This window comes from Parasteatoda tepidariorum, chromosome 9 (genome assembly GCF_043381705.1).
Source record: "Parasteatoda tepidariorum isolate YZ-2023 chromosome 9, CAS_Ptep_4.0, whole genome shotgun sequence".
Taxonomy (NCBI): Eukaryota; Metazoa; Arthropoda; class Arachnida; order Araneae; family Theridiidae; genus Parasteatoda; species Parasteatoda tepidariorum.
In genome coordinates, this window is record NC_092212.1 from 34,495,572 (window position 1) to 34,514,441 (window position 18,870).

The 18,870-nt window shown below is 28.2% G+C and overlaps 1 protein-coding gene across 1 annotated transcript in view; it reads right to left on the reverse strand.

Annotated features, from left to right (window-relative positions):
• Window positions 1-18,870, reverse strand: part of LOC107454446 (glutamate receptor ionotropic, NMDA 2B-like) — a 150,348-nt gene that overhangs the window by 45,262 nt on the left and 86,216 nt on the right. Inside the window, exons 3-5 of the mRNA XM_071184913.1 lie at window positions 7,038-7,225; window positions 5,797-6,047; window positions 549-732 (exon numbers count right to left, since the gene is read on the reverse strand). Coding sequence (XP_071041014.1) covers window positions 549-732; window positions 5,797-6,047; window positions 7,038-7,225 — 623 coding nt within the window. The remainder of the gene's footprint in view (window positions 1-548; window positions 733-5,796; window positions 6,048-7,037; window positions 7,226-18,870) is intronic.

An 18,870-nucleotide genomic window follows, 5' to 3' on the forward strand; every position in this document is an offset into this window, starting at 1 on the left:
GTTCATCCCTTAATGATATTTTGTATTATAATAGATAATGGTAAAATTATCTATAATAGATAATTTTGTATTATAATACTTTTCTACCAGGGTACAACTAAATCTGCGCGTTTGTAATCCTTGTTTATACACTTCTTCTTTTCATTAGTATAGAAAATTATTTTAACACTTACAAATAATTTTAGTTCCTAAAAAAGGTTTTGAGTTAAATTAATATTTTTTATAAAGAAAATAACAATTGGTGATAGCTCAGCATACTCTTTTTTATAAACGCCTGAAAATTGATCACGGATTGCATCCTAAACTCCAATATCTATAATGAATTTCGTATAAAAATTATATTTTGAGGTTGAAATCCATCCAAGTCACCAGTTTTTAATTATTACATTCATTATCTCAAATTATTACATTCATTATCTCAAATTATTACATTCATTATCTCAAATTATTACATTCATTATCTCAAATTATTGCATCTTTATCTCCATATATAATTTATATAACCAATACTAGAAAGCTTACATAATAGAATATCAACAAGTGATTACCTGAATATGACATCACCTCTGTTCCATCTTGGTTGTTCATTACCATTACAACTGAGATCAGGAAAAAGGCTCACGTTAGCATCCCTTGGACTTTGATAAAATGACTCGAGGCCATAAGCAAATATATTGACCGCCCTTTCCATCTCTAAGTAGCATCTCTCCATCGTTACGTTGATGTAGATGCCTGGACAGAAAGAAAGAATTGCTGGAGGGATTCAGTTCACCGCGTAATACAGAATGATATATGATAATGAAGAAAGAATTGACGGATGGAATTAAATTCTGGAATTCCATGTTAGATATCAGTCACCCAGGAAATAGAAGTGCAGTTAGTAGAATTTTATTAAACGCATAAGTAGTTTTGAGGAAAATATTATACTACTGATTATTGAATTTTTTTTTATGCAAGTTATATTGGTTTCAAAAATTTTAAAGAGTCGTTTAATAAATAATAATAATTATATTAAAGAGTTCTTGTATTTTTTAATTCCATATTATATCTGCAATATTTTACTTGACGTATTTTTATAAAATTTATGTTTAAAATTCTGTGAATTTTTTTTAAGATTTGTAAGAACTGGTTAGATTAGTGTACTCTAAAATGTGTGTGCATTTGTTTCGAAAAAGAAGGAAATTTGAAATTTTTGAGCAGAAAAAAAAAGTGTTTTAAGAATGCTATTGCTTATATAATATATAATGGCTATTACCGTGTGTTGGTTTTTCTTGGGATAAATTTTAGCTGAAATTTAGTTTTTTTTAAAAAAAAATTAGAAATTAAATGCAATAAAAATTATTTTCTAAAATCTATAGTGAAATTTTTATCGCTCTTTTTAGCGTGCTAAAAATAATAAAAAGAGAATTACATATTCAAACCAAATAATACGATAATAAAAGCTATTTAAGTTTTTAAATATTAGCATGTGAATTTTAAATTCTGCCCATTAAATGTTTTGATGTAGCCTCCATTATTAAAGACTTCTTTATTTATTTAGTCTCTTTCATTCAACCCTCTAATTGAATTAAAAGTGTTCTAATTTTTTTCGCATAGTTATACTAAATTAAATAAGAAAATTTTAAACATACATACCGTAAAAAAATATTTCTCAAAATAGCATTGAGACAAATATATTCGAATTTGAAAACCCCATAAATTTAAAATTGAAACAGCATATACTCATTTTTAAGCATAAATCATAGTCTCAAAAGGGGAGTGGATGGAGAATTGTGTGAGAGAGAAGTTTTTTGCAGCCAGCAAAATGCGAACCAAAGACCTCCGGTTCGTAATAGGATGTTCTAACACCATAGTTTTCACTTCAATCCAGGGAGAGATAGAAAGATTTATTTAGTGCCACCGCAATCCAGTTTTTAATTTCAATACTACAAAGGATAGTAATCTAGAAAATATGGACCTGATTGTTTCGTCAGGAGATCTATAATTCAAATTTAATTTTTGCTTATTTCACTAGATCTTAAAATTTTTTCAGCGAATGGAATGTACGTCATTATGCAACACTGTGACCACCAGATAAAGCTTCCTAACTCTCCCTGAACTGGGATGCTGTGTTATTATTGTAGTAAGAACGTCCAATTATGATTCTGGAAGTCCTAGATTCAAATCCTGCCAGCATCAAATGAGCATTTTTGTCCCACATTTCTTCCTGCACATCAATTTTTAGCGTTGTTTCAAATTTGAACATATAGGTTTTTTAGTTAGATTGTATTATTTTCGGATTATATTATATTATTTATAAGTTAGATTATATTATTTCGACATATTTTTGCTCTTGTTTAAAAAACTCTTTTTTATAGTGCTTAGAGCCTTTTACGCCGACCGGCCTGTGTAGGGGGCAGGGAACTGTCTTTGCATCAGAAAGTCTTGGGTTCGAATCCCGGGCAAGGCATGAATATCTCTTTCTCTCGGTGTGTGCTCTATGTTCTTTCTCCTTTGTGTGTGAATGTGACCCGCCCTGTAAACAGGTTGCGGTTGTGTGAGTGGCTTGGCAAAAGTCGAATTCCTGGCCATAGATGGCGCCACCTAAAAACAGGAGCAATGGTACCCCCACTGCCTAAACAGGCAAACAACCAAAAAAAAAATGTATAAATAAAAAATAAAGAAAGAGCCTTTAGCAAAGTTAGCAATGTAAAGTATTAAAAATTACAATCATTTTGATACACCATGAATTAGAATGAATACTTTGTAACAGATATTACTTTAAAAAAATAATATTGGTAAAATTGTATTCTGGTTGAGGTTTTCATGGAACGAATTATAAATAACTAACAAATGAAGCACAGAAACATTAAGTATTTGGCCAACAAGTAAATTCATTTACTTTTTAAGCTAATAACAAGCTAATTCAAAATTTGAGTGTTTGAAAAAATCAAATTAATTAACTCTCTCTTTGCTTATATTTTGTTAATTAATCATGCTGAAAAACAACTTATGAAAGGTGATCTTTCAAAAATATCTGAAGTATACTGTATTACAATTTTAAAGAAATCAGTTAAAAACTGATGCTTAATATAAGTACATAAATTGTTATAAGGTACAAGTTTTATGTTTCTTTAATATGGCGTTGACTTAAAGTTAAATCATATAATTGTGCAATTAAGTTATAAAAGTACGATTATATGCTTCTAACAGCTAATATTATTGGAAGAATGGTAAAATGATTTAAATAATTCAAAGGTTAAGTATTTAAATAATTCAAAGGTTAAATATTTAAATAATTCAAAGGTTAAATATTTAAATAATTCAGAGGTTAAATAATTAAATAACTCATTTTAGAATAGTTCAAATATAAAGTATTAAAGAATATAAACAGGAGATTGCAAAAACTTTAAATTTAAGTTTGCACATAAGTTTAAAATGCCTAAGTGTTTGCTACAATCAATCTTGTTTTCAACGATCTTTGATGAAATTTCAGAGAAAAAAAGGGAATAACTAGCATTAAAAGACATAAAGTCTAAGGAATTCTAGGCTAAACGAATTTATTCCTACTTTACAATGCTTTGCCCACAAAAAAAGTGTCTATTGACAACAGTAAAGGCATTAACTTTTCATTCCGTTTGCCGTTTACAAAATCGAGAGGGATTTCTAATTTCAAATACGAAAATAGGAGGAGACCTTTTTGTGGACAATCTCAAGAGCATCCTATTTCGTTTTTTGTTTCGGCAGATAATCTTTGAATTTCGAAAAAAAAATCGAAATCGGCTTTGAGAGACAATTCGTTTACTAAAAGTATTTTTTCTAATACTGTAATGTTTTTATGATGAAATAACATTCAATTTTAGTTAACTAAAAAAATGCAATAGATTTGGTAAGATAAAAAAAGATAAAATGTTCGATAAAGATGAATGGACAAATTTAAAAAGAGTACAATTTTACATTACAGTACAAATTGCTATGTAATAAAATATTTAAATTATTGAGGAGTTCGCGTTACAATAATAAAAAGTGCTTGATCTTGAGGATAAAACGTAACAACCTACATTTTTACAAGATTTTTTTTTTACCACACAATGGTAGAAATTTAATGAATCTTATGAAGTCGACTCCATTAAACACAAATTGATTTCTTTGATGATACATTTATTTCAGAATATGAATTTTATTTATTTCAATTTAATTCAATTCAATTTGAAATTAATTTCAGGATTTGAATTTTCTTTTATTCTGTATTTAAAATGCTAACAAACATGTAAAATTGTTTACAATTTATATTTTGCTTTAAAATATTTATATTACGCAGCATTTCAGTGATCTTTTTCTTTTTTACATTCACCATCAATTCTAAAAATAAATGTTTGTTTTTCAAACTATGAAAGGTGTGATATTTGAATTCTTATTTCTCTTATTGTATTCAACAGAAATGATATTTTAAAATTTGATTTTTAGTTTAAATATAATAGAAAAAATAGCAAGATGAATAAATTTATTAACCACTTGTTTCTTAAATTCAGATAATTATCTTGTATATTATTCCATTAAGAAACTCATCTCCTTTTTACTATTGATTTCAATTCTAAAATTGAAGGCCTATTTTTTTCAAACAAGAAATTTATTTTAGACTATTATTTTCCCAATAAAATATTCTTAAGCAAATTTTCTTTTGAAGTTAAATTTAAATTTAAATCAAATTTTGAATTAACATTACTCAAATATCAAAACGCATAAACTTGTCAATAATGTAATGTTAGATTTCTACTTCTTTTGTTATATTAGAAAGTCATTTTTGTTTGCGAATTTGATTTTTAGATTAAATTAACTGTAATAGCGAAACGAATAAATTTGTCATCACTTTCAGATATTATGTAACATTCCATAAGGAAACTCATCTTTTTTAAGGAGTCACAGTACCTTTGCATCATTTTTTTAAAATAAAGGTATAATCATTCATTTTGTGGATGCTTTACATGCTCATTTAACTTATAATCAATAGTTTATCTTCGAAAAGTTTATCTTCGAATTATTTTTTTTTTTAAATTAAAAAAAAGTTGAAAAAATTCAAAATTTTTAAATTCCTAAGGTTTTTTTATTTCAATATAGTATTTTCAAAAAAAAATTCCCTTAGTTCCTGCAATATTCATCATGACAATTTTGTATATTCATTTGTTGATATATTAATTAGAATAATTTTGATAGATTATTTTGTAAAAATGTAGAAAAAAATAGGTTAAAAATTCCTGTTAGGTATATATAACATGCTGTAAAAATTGTAATGCCTCATAAAATGCTTATTCCATATGCAGTTTAAATAAGTATATTATACTTAAGATAAAAACTTTACTTCAAAGCTTTATATTAAATCGAAAAAATTCCTTAGGGATTTAAATAAGATTAAAACACAAAATTATCAACTATGAGAAAAAGCGCTCTAAAGTCTATCTGCTGTGCAAGTTTCTATATTAAGATAATCTAAAATCATTCATAACTTTTTTAAAACTGTAGATAGAGAGATGAATTTTTTTCAGTGCGTTTGAAATAGTTTTAAGTTTTATAATAAGCAATAAAAAAGTTTTGAAACTTCGGTCATTTTTTGGGTATTAGAATTTCACTTTCTAATCTAAAACTGAACCCCTATCTTTCTAAAAAGAAGGATGTAATTTCGAATTTTTATTTTTTTAATTATATTCAAGAGCTATATTTGTTTTGGGTATTGGATAAGTTTGGAATTTGTAACACCTAAAAAAAGTAAGACGAATAAAATTTTTGACATTTTTAAGTTTTCCTCAAGATTTATCTCACCTAACATTCCCGTGGGAAATTGATCTTTTTTAACTTCAATTTCAGTTCCTACAACAGATTGAGATGCAATCCACACGTAATTCTTTCCGGTGATTCCTAAATCTTTCGCTGCTAACATTATTTCTCCTGCTTCCTCTCTTGTTGCAAATAATAAAAATATTCTTGCTTCGGAATCAGCTACATCTTCCAACTCACTGACGTAACCTTCTCTATGTTCAGACTTCAGTGTAACAATATTTAAGATGTCGAATCTAAAATATACAACAAAAATAAGTATATGAATGAGAGAGAGTCTAAATTACAACAATTCGGGTCTAATGCGCTCACATGAATAAGTGAGTCTTGCTACGAAATAACACATTAGTTATTTCACCATATATGTATACATTTATTATTAATCAATTAGTTAAGTTGGTTTGAAAAATTTATTTTGTTGAAATATTTTTTGTTACCCGAATCTCTGAGAAAATTGATAAGATAGCAAAAAGATCATTACTTTTAAGATTTTAAAACTACAAATAAAATACAAATAAAAACTGCATACTTTTTGTTCATATTTAATATATTCCACCCTTTTCTTAATTAAAGTAGACTGAAACAAAGTAAAAGTTATTTTTTGAATAGTAAACAAACGTTATATGTCAAACAGATTTAATAATTATTATTACGTGTTAAGTAGAATACTGTGTCTTTACCTAAATTTAAGTCAAAATTTCGTTTTATTTTGTATGGTATAAGACAATTAATTCTCAAAAAATTAATTCTCAGTAATTAATTGCATTCAAATTAAAAAAATAACTACGTAAATGCTTAAAAAATTATCTTAGCAACTATAAAGTCTAACAAAAAATTTAAAAAAGCAGATAAGACAAAATTATTTTTTGGAAAATATTGCAATAAGTATTTTATCATACACAATTACCAACTATATATATTTTGTATTATAAGATAGATATATTTAATATATACTACAAATTTCCAAGTTTGTATCATTGCTATATTTTCAAAGATAAAATATTTTTTTTATTTATTACGGAGTTAAAATGTTTTTTTAATTACTTGGTCCTCCACATGCTTTGTAATGCTTGATTGAAAAAGAAAAATTAACATCTTTTCGTACCCATACCCATATGAGGTTAACGCTGGTATTTTATTAATTGGACACGCGTATTAAGAATATAAATTTTTGAAATGGGAAATAAATTAACAATATAAAATTCAAATAATATACAATAAATTACTTGAAGTCCTTTATATATCCTCGTTGCGTGAGATCTCTGATTGCTCGAATAAAGTTGTCATGGCCACCAATGCGGGATGTTACGACGGCAAAAGTATGCCAAGAATATCTTCGGAGTATACTGAGCATTACTTGTGCCTGGTGCTCTACTGTAGGTGCTAACTGAAGAATCCTTGAGTCAGAAACACGCTGAAACAATCAATCCCTACACATGTTTTTATACAATTTAAATTGTTTAATTCTTATTAAAAAGCGATATTTTAAAATAGAATGGTGAATAAAGTTTACTTGAATAATGTTTGAAGATTTTCGCAATATACCCTATAAATAGTTTCTATTTCAATAACTTTTACTGCAGTTTATTTAAGAAAAATTCTTGTTTTCAGTAATTTCATAAAAATTGTGCATTGTTGCTCTGTGCGGGAAATAATTAATCACCTTGAGTAGCTTTTAGTTCCCTGAATAACAAATAGTTCCTGAGAAATCGAATTTTAAATTCATGATTTTTCCTTTATAATTCCGTTTCTCGGAAACAATTTGTTCGATTTCACTCAAATTATATAAAAAATTTTATACATTGCAGTTCTAAATTGTTTCGACTATTATTAAACAAAATGTTAACAAATGAGAATTATTTAGGAAAAATTCTTCTTTTCAGTGATTTCATAAAAATTGTGCATTGTTGCTCTGTGCGGGAAATAATTAATCACCTTGAGTAGCTTTTAGTTCCCTGAATAGCAAATAGTTCCTGAGAAATCTAATTTTAAATTCTTGATTTTTCCTTTATAATTCCGTTTCTCGGGAACAATTTGTCCGATTTCACTCAATTTATATAAAAAATTGTATACATTACAGTTCAAAATTGTTTCGACTATTATTAAATAAAATACTAACAAATGAGATTTATTTAAGAAAAACTCCTATTTTCAGTAATTTTATAAAAATTGTGCATTGTTGCACTGTGCGGGAAATAATTGATCACCTTGAGTAGCTTTTAGTTCCCTGAATATCAATATTTCTTGAAAAATTGAAATTTGAATGCATGATTTCGTCTTTATAATTTCTCGGGAACAATTTGTCCGATTTCACTCCAAATTATGTAAAAATTGTATACATTACACTTCGAAATTGTTTCGATTATTATTAAGTAAAATATTAACAAATGAGAAATATTTACTAAAAGGAGTTTTTTTCATAGAATTATCTTTAGATCAACAAATGTTTTAATTGTGTGCAAAAATGTATTTTTAAATTCACATAAAAAGTTATTTAGGATATGGCGAAATTTGTAAAAAGTGAAATTAATTTAAGGGGTCAAAACTGAAGTCCACTTTTCTGACCAAACTATTTGGACCATATTTCTGAAATTGCAGCTACCCTTTGTATTTTGGGACTCATATTCTGGGTGATTCAGAGAAAGTAGGTTTTTTTGCGCCTGAGTTTGTAAATATAAATGTTGTCCGCATTAATTAAATAACATATTTGAGGTAACTCCTTCAAATGATTAATATTGATTCCTAGAATGAGAAGATCCGATCATTAGATCAAAGGTTATTCACAGTGTTATTCACAGTTTTTTTAGATTTTGTTAAAATTTCCTTGCACCCTATGCTTTTTATTTATTAAATTTTGAGATATGTTTTTAGAGTGTCTTAAATCAAAGATTTCAGTTTAAGCTGCATATAATATGAGCAAATATTTAAAAAAAATAAAGTAAAATTCTTTTTAAAAAAAAATCTATTTGGTAATAATCCAGCAATATGAAATCTATCAAAATCAATAATCTCATTATCAATAACTGCATATTTTTATTACTTCAATTATTTAAATGCTAACATCTCAACTTCTTAAATATTAAATAAAATGCAACAAATGATTTTTATTGTCTTAAATCTGTGATTTTTATCATTTTGCAGCCTGCTTCAATATTGTAATCAAAATTACGGCCTAACACAAGCAGCGTGTAAAACTTAACATTCACAAATAAACATAAAGATTCGCAATTTATTATTGATTTACAGCCCTATTTCATAAGCAATAGAAGTTTCAAACAACGGTTTCAACTCAAACTATTAATGCAACATAATATTTAGTGCATTTTAAATTTTTTCAACACTTAATCAGTTATTTTTAAAACATTAACGTTTAACCAGCATTTTTGTTAATTGCTTAGAAATATGGCTCAAAAACTGTGTCTGTGTAAACAGTTGTATTTTATTATATACTACGACATAAATTTTTTTTTTAAACTGAACAAAAAAATTTTGAACCTAAAATTAATGTAATATTAAAAACATGAATCAATAGCAATAAAATATGAATCAAAATTAGTAAAATATTACACTAGGTTTCGTTAAATAGGTTTTGTTACTGTTTTCTAACTATTTGTTCTTTTTTTTTATTTTAAGATATAATATTCAGATTTGCGTTTAAAAATAACAGAAATGTATACCTTTCTTTTTAAAATCACTATTAATATTTGTTGTATTTGAATAAGTCTTATTTAATAATAAATTATTTATTGAGTTTTTTCTTTTAATTAACAAAAAGTAAATTATTTTAATTCACCACTCTATTTACTTCTTGTAATAAAGAAACAACAGTATTGTATACATAATAATACACTAAACATTATATTTAATATAACATAGAAAAGGAATGGAATCGTCTTACATGAGCATTGGAATATATAAATATATTCATTAGCAAAAATTCCATATCATTGGAAAAAATTTCTCAAAAAATTCATACGGCTGGTTTTCTGGCTTATAAGTAAAGGGAAATCTAAACACTGGTTAAAATAGGCTGAAGTGTGGATCATTCAATTTATAAAACGTGTGGTTGACCATCTTTATAAACAAGCACATGCAATTACATATGCATGCAAAATACAGTATGCAAAAAAGAAAAAAATAGAAAAAAAAACACGATGCTTTGTAAGAAACCTCAATCACAACTGTGCAAAAACATGCCTTCAAAACATCGAAGCAAAAATCATGCAGTTTGAAATGGGATTTTTTTAAGACATGCTTACTTTATGTTTATGATGTTACTTTTTATTTCAACTAAGTGTCTTTTTATTTATCTCATTTTTGCAATTTAAATTTTTTTTACTACAATGTAAATTTATTGTTTCTTAAAACAAACTCCAAATAAAAATCATTAAAATTTTAAAATTCTCTTTTTATTAAGAAAAAATTAAAAATTGAAAACCCAAAAACTTGCAACAGATTATTTGGTACAGAGACATGAAAAAATCACAAAAAGGAGAAAAAATTCGCTATTCAAAAGAGGTATTAAAGAAATTTAATTGACGTTTTCCTTGATTTCCGATTGCTAGCACATTAAATCACAAATTGTAAATTCGAGAACCAAAATCTTAAAATCAATGCATAACTGAACTAAATTTATGATTTGAAATTTGAAATTTATACATTCTTACAATAAACATTGCAGCATTATAAAGGCATAAAAGATTTTAATGCACTTTAAAAATACGCATTGTCATTAAAAATATGAAACTCGTTTACATCTTTATGTTATGCGAAGAATTAGCGCGTTTGAACAGCATTTTCTACAATAAAAATGAATGCTGCATCATTATTAGCGAGTTTAAGTTTACTTTGATAGTCATCTACAGAACTATCAAAGTAATCAATTATTAGTTGTTGCTTGATTAAAAGATTTCATTGGCTTTAATAATATCTCTCTCGTCAATTCTTTTGTTCAGCAAAATGCTTTTGAATTCTACAGTAAATTCTATAGACAAATTGAAGGTTTGGAACCCCCTCTATCCCATTCTTTGCGACATATTAATGCATTATTTCGAGAAAAAAATTAAAATTTTCAAATTCTCTATGGTTGAAAAGATATATGTATGGTACGGTTGTTTTAGTGAGCAGTGATACAGATATTCAAGAGTTACTTTCTGTAGTCAACTCGATTGATCCCAATATTCAATTTACATTAGATGCGGGAATAAACTTTACTTTACCTTTTTAAGATATTCTTGTAACTAAACATCCTGTTCATTTTTCCACCTATGTTTATTGTAAGCATTTTGCCGTCTCTTTGTCACCCTCTGTTAAGTCTAATCACCCTCGTGTTCAGGAAATTTCTGCAGTCTATGCTTTTGTTTTCCGCACACGCTCTGACTCTTCTTCTTTAAACTCCGAATTTAACTTCCTACCGTTTGCTAACCCTATTATAGTTGAATTTCACCCCAATTATAGTTGATTCACCTATTCCTAAATTCGTTAAACTTAAACGTCTCTCATTTTTTTAATCCTTACAGTCAACTTGCTACTTAACCGTCTTTTTCTCCTGATTGTAATATAATTGCTTATATCTTATATCTACCCCCGGTTTGGTTTAAAAATCATTTTTTGGTTTGTAAATAAAATTAAATTTACGTCTCTTAAAGATCTTTTTAGTTTAGGAAATCGCTGAGGTTTTTGCCATTTACCTTGTCTACCTCAGACAAACCAGACTTGCTTTTAAATTTAGACTTAAGAAGAATACAAGAAATCATCAATTTCTGCACATTGTTGGAATCTTTGGCATAAATTCAATTTCAACATTGTCAAAATCATTTCCACCTCAGTCATTCATTTCCACATTAGCTCATCTCGATGCCTTGGAATCTTGTTTTATTCATATGAATGTTGATTCACTTGTTAACGACAATAGTTCCTCACCATTTTTCCATAGGGGGTGAAAATGCATTTTACTTTGAACAGCCCTTCTTGGCCTGAGTGTCATGCTTTGTTTCCTCATCTTTATTTTTTTCACTCATAGCTAATGCGGTGTTTCTAACTTTGGTTCTCTCCTTTATTATCAATTTTTTTGTTAGTAATTTAAAGTTTAATATTGCAAATCACATCAGAATTTTTTCTGATTCAAGTCTGGCAAGTCATGAGAATGGGCGCCTGTAATTGAGCGCATTATACAGGTTGACTTTGTTTCCATATGCATATATTTGAAGCCAGTGGAGTTCTGTAATCAAATGATATCTCACCACTTAAGTTTCTTGGTATTATTTATTTAATTATTCATCGCTGCTTCTGTTTCATTATTTATTAGGTTAAATTAAATTAAGTTCTTTCTAACTATTATTCTGAGTGAATGCTATTAACTTCAATTTATAAATGTCCAAACATAAAGTATCACTGTTTCAGTTTCATTATTGATCCTATATGAATGAAATATAAAATAGGTTGTCTCAAAATATTGAAGTCACTCACAGGTAGTTTTCATTGAAGTTTTGAATATGAAGCAATGATTCTATTCCATTCACTGGGTACCAAGATATTTGTGTCAGAAGATTTTTTTACTGGGGATATACCCGTGTCGGATCATGTTAGAGACAAACTACAGCTACCAAAATTCCACCTCAAAATTCTTTAACTTTTATTTAATTGAAGCATGTAAATGGTAACTTGACAGGAAATAGCTACGAATTTCACGCTTCCAGTCTGTCTCTTGGAAACATATATAAATCCCTGTTTCAACTAAGTAATATTATAAGAAGAATTTATATTATACTTGTATATTCACTTGTGTACTTGTAATATTGCATTTGTATATTTACCAGTGTAATTTTAATATTATACTTGTATATTATTCTAAACATTGGAAAAGAATTTACTATTAATTATATTATTTTACATAATCACTCCACCAGAAATTGGTAATTTTTGTAGGAAAATTAAAAATAACATCAACTTATCAAGGTGTCACAATTACTGGTTCAATATATTTTGCTATAAACTTCCAAAGCGTTTTTAATCTATCGCGATGTCTAGAAACTTACAAAATGTATATACATATATTAAATATAAGTTTTTAAATTTGTGTAATACTTTTCAATACCTCTTTTTACACAACAAGGGCTTTCTAAGGGGAATAAAATTGAAATTCATTCAAACATCGAAAGTTTGAAAACACAGTACATTTTAGTTCGAAAAAGAGTGCAAAGCTGTGCTTTTCTACCTGATTCTGCATCCATATTTGTTCATTGGCAGCAAAAAAGAGGAAAGTTCTTCATGAGAAAATATTTTATTAGAGAACGCAGAGGGAATTAAGAACTTTTAAGTAATTTGTAGGTTTCTATAATGACTTCTTTAGGGACAAACTATCGGAAAATTCAAAAGAAATAAAACACTTGTTTGCCGTTTTAGTTATGCTATATTTTATGATTTTTAACTGCTTTAAAAATCTGATCAAAATTTTTAAAAAAGATAGTTAAAATTATAAAAAAAATAAATTTAAATTTTTTAAGCATAAATATTTTAAAAGATTCGTTGATCGATTTTTATTTTTAATACTCTAATGTGTCCAATAGGAATTTTTTACTTTTTATTATATAATTGGATGTTGATATATGATATATGTTGATATATTTTATGATTTTTTTTATGACGGGATTTACTTGTTGATTTATTTATTGTAAACTTATAGACAGGCAGTTAATGCTGAGTATGGATTTTTTTCCGTTTCCTTGTTATCGCTTAATTCCATTAGCTGAGTACCAAAATATGTGAGCCAAGTGAAAAATCTTAAGCTGAACTTCTCCATATTTCAGATTCAAATAGAGAACAATTGCAATCGACTAAGTATCATTTTATTTTATACTTTATATTTTATAACCGTCGTTGAACAACCGAACCTATTTTACTTAATATTACAAGGCAGATGAGTAGCCTTGTAATTTTGAATCCAACACAGAAGACAAGGGAACTCCTGGATCAAGTATTGGTAGACATTTGTGTTCGAGGAGGGCTTTTTGATGTAACTAACTCGCATTTTCATTACATGGAGAGGAAGACCACGAAGACCTCCTATGGTTAGCCTGACGGAAAGAGGATTCTAACCCATGATCCGTCTACCACTGAAGATATTTTACGTCAGTACTGTGGTGTGATGCGGAGTTGTTATTGACCAGCCATCACGGGGATTTGAACCCGTGTCACCTCATTGGAAGGCGAAATTTTTAATTGAAAACATCTTCATATTCTGGTTTCTGACAGAGATCACTTGTAAACGATTAAGTGCCATTGCACAATCTCTGTAATTTCAATAAAATTAAAAGAAAGATGTATGAGCCAAAGAAAAAAATATGTGAAAAAAGAAAAAAAGCATATAAGCCTGATTTGGCAGTGCTTATGAATTCACCATTTTCCGTAAATTGGTGACCACTTTGGCAAAAGATCCCATAGGGATATATTCCTAGTACCCAGCTAATGGAAAATTTCTGAATACTTTTAAGCGAAAAAAACATATTGAACTATCATAAAATTTAAAAAAAATCTTCTTAAAAATTCTCTTTAGAGAAATGGAAGCTTAAATTGGTGTAAAACTTTTCCTTTAATAAATAAAAATTTCTTCTTTTAAAAGTTTTGCAAAAATCAAATTTTTTTACATCAATCTTACGTTTCCTCAATTTAAAGAAGCCTCCTATTTCTTTAAACAAGGTAATTCCTCTAAAAATAATTTTAGAATTACTATAAAATGTTTACAATATTGTAATATTTTGTATTTTTACAGGAATGGCTTCCAGTTTACTTACATCTGATTCGACAATTTTGCATTTGCTATACAATGTTCTACCTCGTTATTCATACATCGTTTTATTTCCTGCTCATCCTTCATGTAAGAAGAAAGTTCCATCATAATATAAGTGGTTACTTCAGAAAAATATAAAATCCTCAAAACCAACACATTTTCTCAAAAACATTAAAATGATTCGAAACATTAAAAACATTCGAAATCATATTAAATTCAGAATTCTAACTTATTTATGCAAGCATGCACTCTCTACAAAAAATTCTGAAAGTAAATTTATTTTAATTTAAAATGTATTTTATAACTTCTTGGTAAATAAACAGGTCATAATTATAACAAGATCATCAATATATCTTGATCAAATAATTTCCACTTTTTCATATACTTCCCTTAATGATGACGCACCTAAAAATATAATATTTCTATTCGTGTCGCACTCCTAAAGATCAACCAGTTTTAGAGTTATTTAATTTATTCAAGTTAAGTTATCTTATACTCCAGGATTGTAACGCAAGGTTAATAAGAGCCAACAAAAAAAAATTTTGTAAAATTTGTTAATATATAATGACTGAACAAAACTTAAGATGTAAAATACTACTCATATATCAGTGTAAGGTTGATTTTAATATCAGCAACAATCTTTTTCAGAGAGCAAAACAAGGTTTATAAATGATTAGCAAATAAACAATGCAAGTTTGAAATAATGTTAAATTTAACTATGATAATTTACGCGCCATAAGGTTCGTATTTAGCCTGCATCAACAGCAATTCTATATAAAGGTTGAATCTGCCTTCCCTAATTAGTGCTAGAAAAACCTTCTAAAATCAAGGATGAATCATTACTCACAAATCAAAAAAATAAAACCTTCTGAAACCGAAAATAAATTCACCTTCTCAAAGTTTATTTCAGATTTAATGATTATCTCTGAAACAAGGTATACTTGCACTTGCTTAGGCGTACTTTCTTTAACACCTTTATTGTGAAGGTTGGCCTGATCATTATGTTTTAAACGAAAGAAAAACTTTGCTTTTTTGAGCCTGGACAAAACCATCATAAGGAAAATAAAAAATAAGGTTTAGTGTAAAAACAAAAAAGAAGTTATTAATTTTCTTTTATGTTCAAAAGTTTTCTGCATGCCTTTATTCGATATTTAAGAGAACAAGCTTCATCTATTAATATTTCTTTGAAGTTTAAGAACATGATTAATTAGTAAACCTTTCTATGCCAACAAAAGGAAAATTGAAATACAACGGCTGCCGTATGGCTGCCTGCTAATCAGGGTAATGACTGAATGAATAATGGCTAAAATAATGACTGAATATTTTAATGTAACGTATTGGTGTGGTTGGTTTACTGAGTTCATATAAGGACAAGGTTTTAGATATGGAACGGAATTTTTAAAGTTTCTGGTGCATCCTTTCGCTTATGAGATAATATGTAAGCAGGCTAGATATTTGCCTATTGATGGAAACTATCTGATCAAGTATTTTCACTTTTGAGTAATATTGGTTACCTAAAAAAAGAGAAAGTTTACAGATCACGATTAAAAATTTATATTTTGAATCAATATTCATCCATGCAAAAAATGCTAAAGTTTTTATTATTGCTGAACCATCTCGAAATATTTCCGTATATACGATCCACTAGATTTCTAATGCAACTAAAAACAAAATGCAATAATGTGTAAAATGCATTTATTAAATTTCCTTTAAATCTTCATGGAAAATGTTACTAATCTAAGATTTAAAAGAAATAAAATTACAGTAGAACATACATTCGATTAGTTAAAATATTGGCCAAAATAAAATTACAGATGAAAATAAATATGTTCAAATTTTCATTATATTTTACTAAAAAAATATCGGGAGTCGGTAAAAAAAATATTTGAGAAAAAAATATTTAAGAAGCACATCCCTCTAAGGAGAAAATAACCATTGGGTAATTCTTGATTTACAAAAAATAACTCTGTAAAAAAAACAAAACATAAAACATATTGAATAAATAACAAAATACAACACATTCAAAATCCAATATCATTTTCCAAAATGCATCAGCATTACTGTGTCGCAAGAATATTAAAATTAGTAGCTATCCATTGCATTTTATATTTAAATACAGCAATATTCGTGCAACAGCTACAATATTAAACAGTATTACAAAGATAACGAACACTCTGCAACCCACACATTAAATATTTACCAACATTTAAGCTATTGAACTGCACATGCTAATATTCATTACTGTTTGTGCAAACAAAAATTCTTTCCGTTATAAATAAATATTTCATAAATATGTCCGCCCTCTTTTAATTGGGTTAATTAGAGCCCCTGAATTAGACAGGCCGACTCATCATCTATTTTTGCTCCAAAGAGCTAACATAAGCACAATACTAATATAACGTTAACTTGTGAACTTTTTTGCTCCAATATTGCTTGATAGGTTAGCTCTCATAGTATAGGAGCCTTAGGGTTAATCGTTGGCTAAGAATTGTGTAAACATCATCTGAACAATTAAGGCGATTTATTGAAATTTTTTAAAATTCATTTGCATATTTTCTATATTTACATATGATATTGTGCCACGTGACCGTTATCTCTGTGTATAATGAACTTAAAGATTTTAAATTAAAATTTTTATTCTGGCAAACTATTTTAGTTGCATCATTATTAAAGAGCTCGTATAAATTACTATTTTTCAAATTAATAGACTTAAGTGTAATTACAGCAATAAATCTACAATTATGTTGGTGACTGAGTGAATCTCCAATACAATTGTAATCCTTTTCTATAAATAGAGTTTTAGCTCAAATAAAATTCTCGTAATTTTTTGGTTTGCATTTGCATTATCATGATTTGCACGATGCAGAATTATTAACTAAAACCGACACTTGTATATACATATGATACGATATATTCAATTCAACAATTTCGAAGGAAGTCTGTTGATGTTGTAGTCTATTTGTTAAGTGATCAGAAAAATTTCTGGCTCAAAGTGAAGAATCATTAACAATTCTCCGTGTTTAAATTTCTTTTGAAAATTTTAGTATGTTTATTGTGCTCTTGTTTTCAGTTAATTGTGCAAGGTACATTCATACGCAGTATGGACGATAGATTTAGCCGTTCATAAAGTTGTAAGAGCAAAACTTCTCAGTTCCAGATTCAGGTACGTAGTGCTGACGAGTTTATGCAATTTTTTATTGATATGATTAGATATTTAATAAGACATCAGTCCGATCGAGTCGGGAATCTGTGGGGGCGGAGTTAATCGACAATACCAACCGTCATCTATCAATAGGTACCTCATGATAGAATCGAGTTTGCATGTCTTATATACCAGTGAATTGATGTTTAATATTCGTAGTGGTAGTTACGCTACAGTACTCCCCCACCAGAATTTTATAAGAGATATAATTCGATGAACAGATCTCACTAGTTGCTGTACTTGTAAAAGACTGGGAGAGTGTCACCGGATTTTTAGAGTGCTGAATGTGAGAGGTGTATTACACAGACGTGGTCGCTCCTGTGTTACCTTTAGCAGTCGAGTGTATGCTGGCTGACGTTGTGTGTGAGTTTGAGACGAGACTGAGCAACAGCGCAGGAGGGTGAATGATGCATTCACAAATAGCAAGTCAACCGTTATCCATCGAAGTAGGCGTTACCGTTAAGAGATTGCGAAGTGGGTGTTACTTGCGTGAACAAATCACTTCCGAAGGTCACCAATGTGGGGGCGGAGATAATCGACAATACCAACCGTCATCTATCAAAAGGTACCTCATGATAGAATCGAGTTTGCATGTCTTATATACCAGTGAATTGATGTTTAATATTCGTAGTGGTAGTTACGCCACAAATCGATCCTCGACTCCTCTAAATCCACCAAGAACATGTGATAAACGTCCTCATAAAATCTGTGGAATCGAAAGTCCTGTGGTTGGTCGTTTATCGGTACCATGAAGTGCAGGCATTTGGAGACACTTTCCTTCCCCTTCAGATTTACGTCTAAATGGAGGAAGCGGCCTCAGAAATGAGTGATACCTCCGTCTATTCATGGGATTCAGAACTGAGACGCCCTCTCACTCTTACGATGCTATTCCGCATCCACCGAAATTAAATTAGAATGCCAAAGGCTGTCGACTTTTGCTTGTACAAGCGTCATTAGTAGCAACAACAACTTTACTTTTACTCTGATTTTCGTCAGCTGATTAAGTGATTAAAAATTTTAAATAATCATTAATATATAAATATATTAATGTCATATATATATATATATA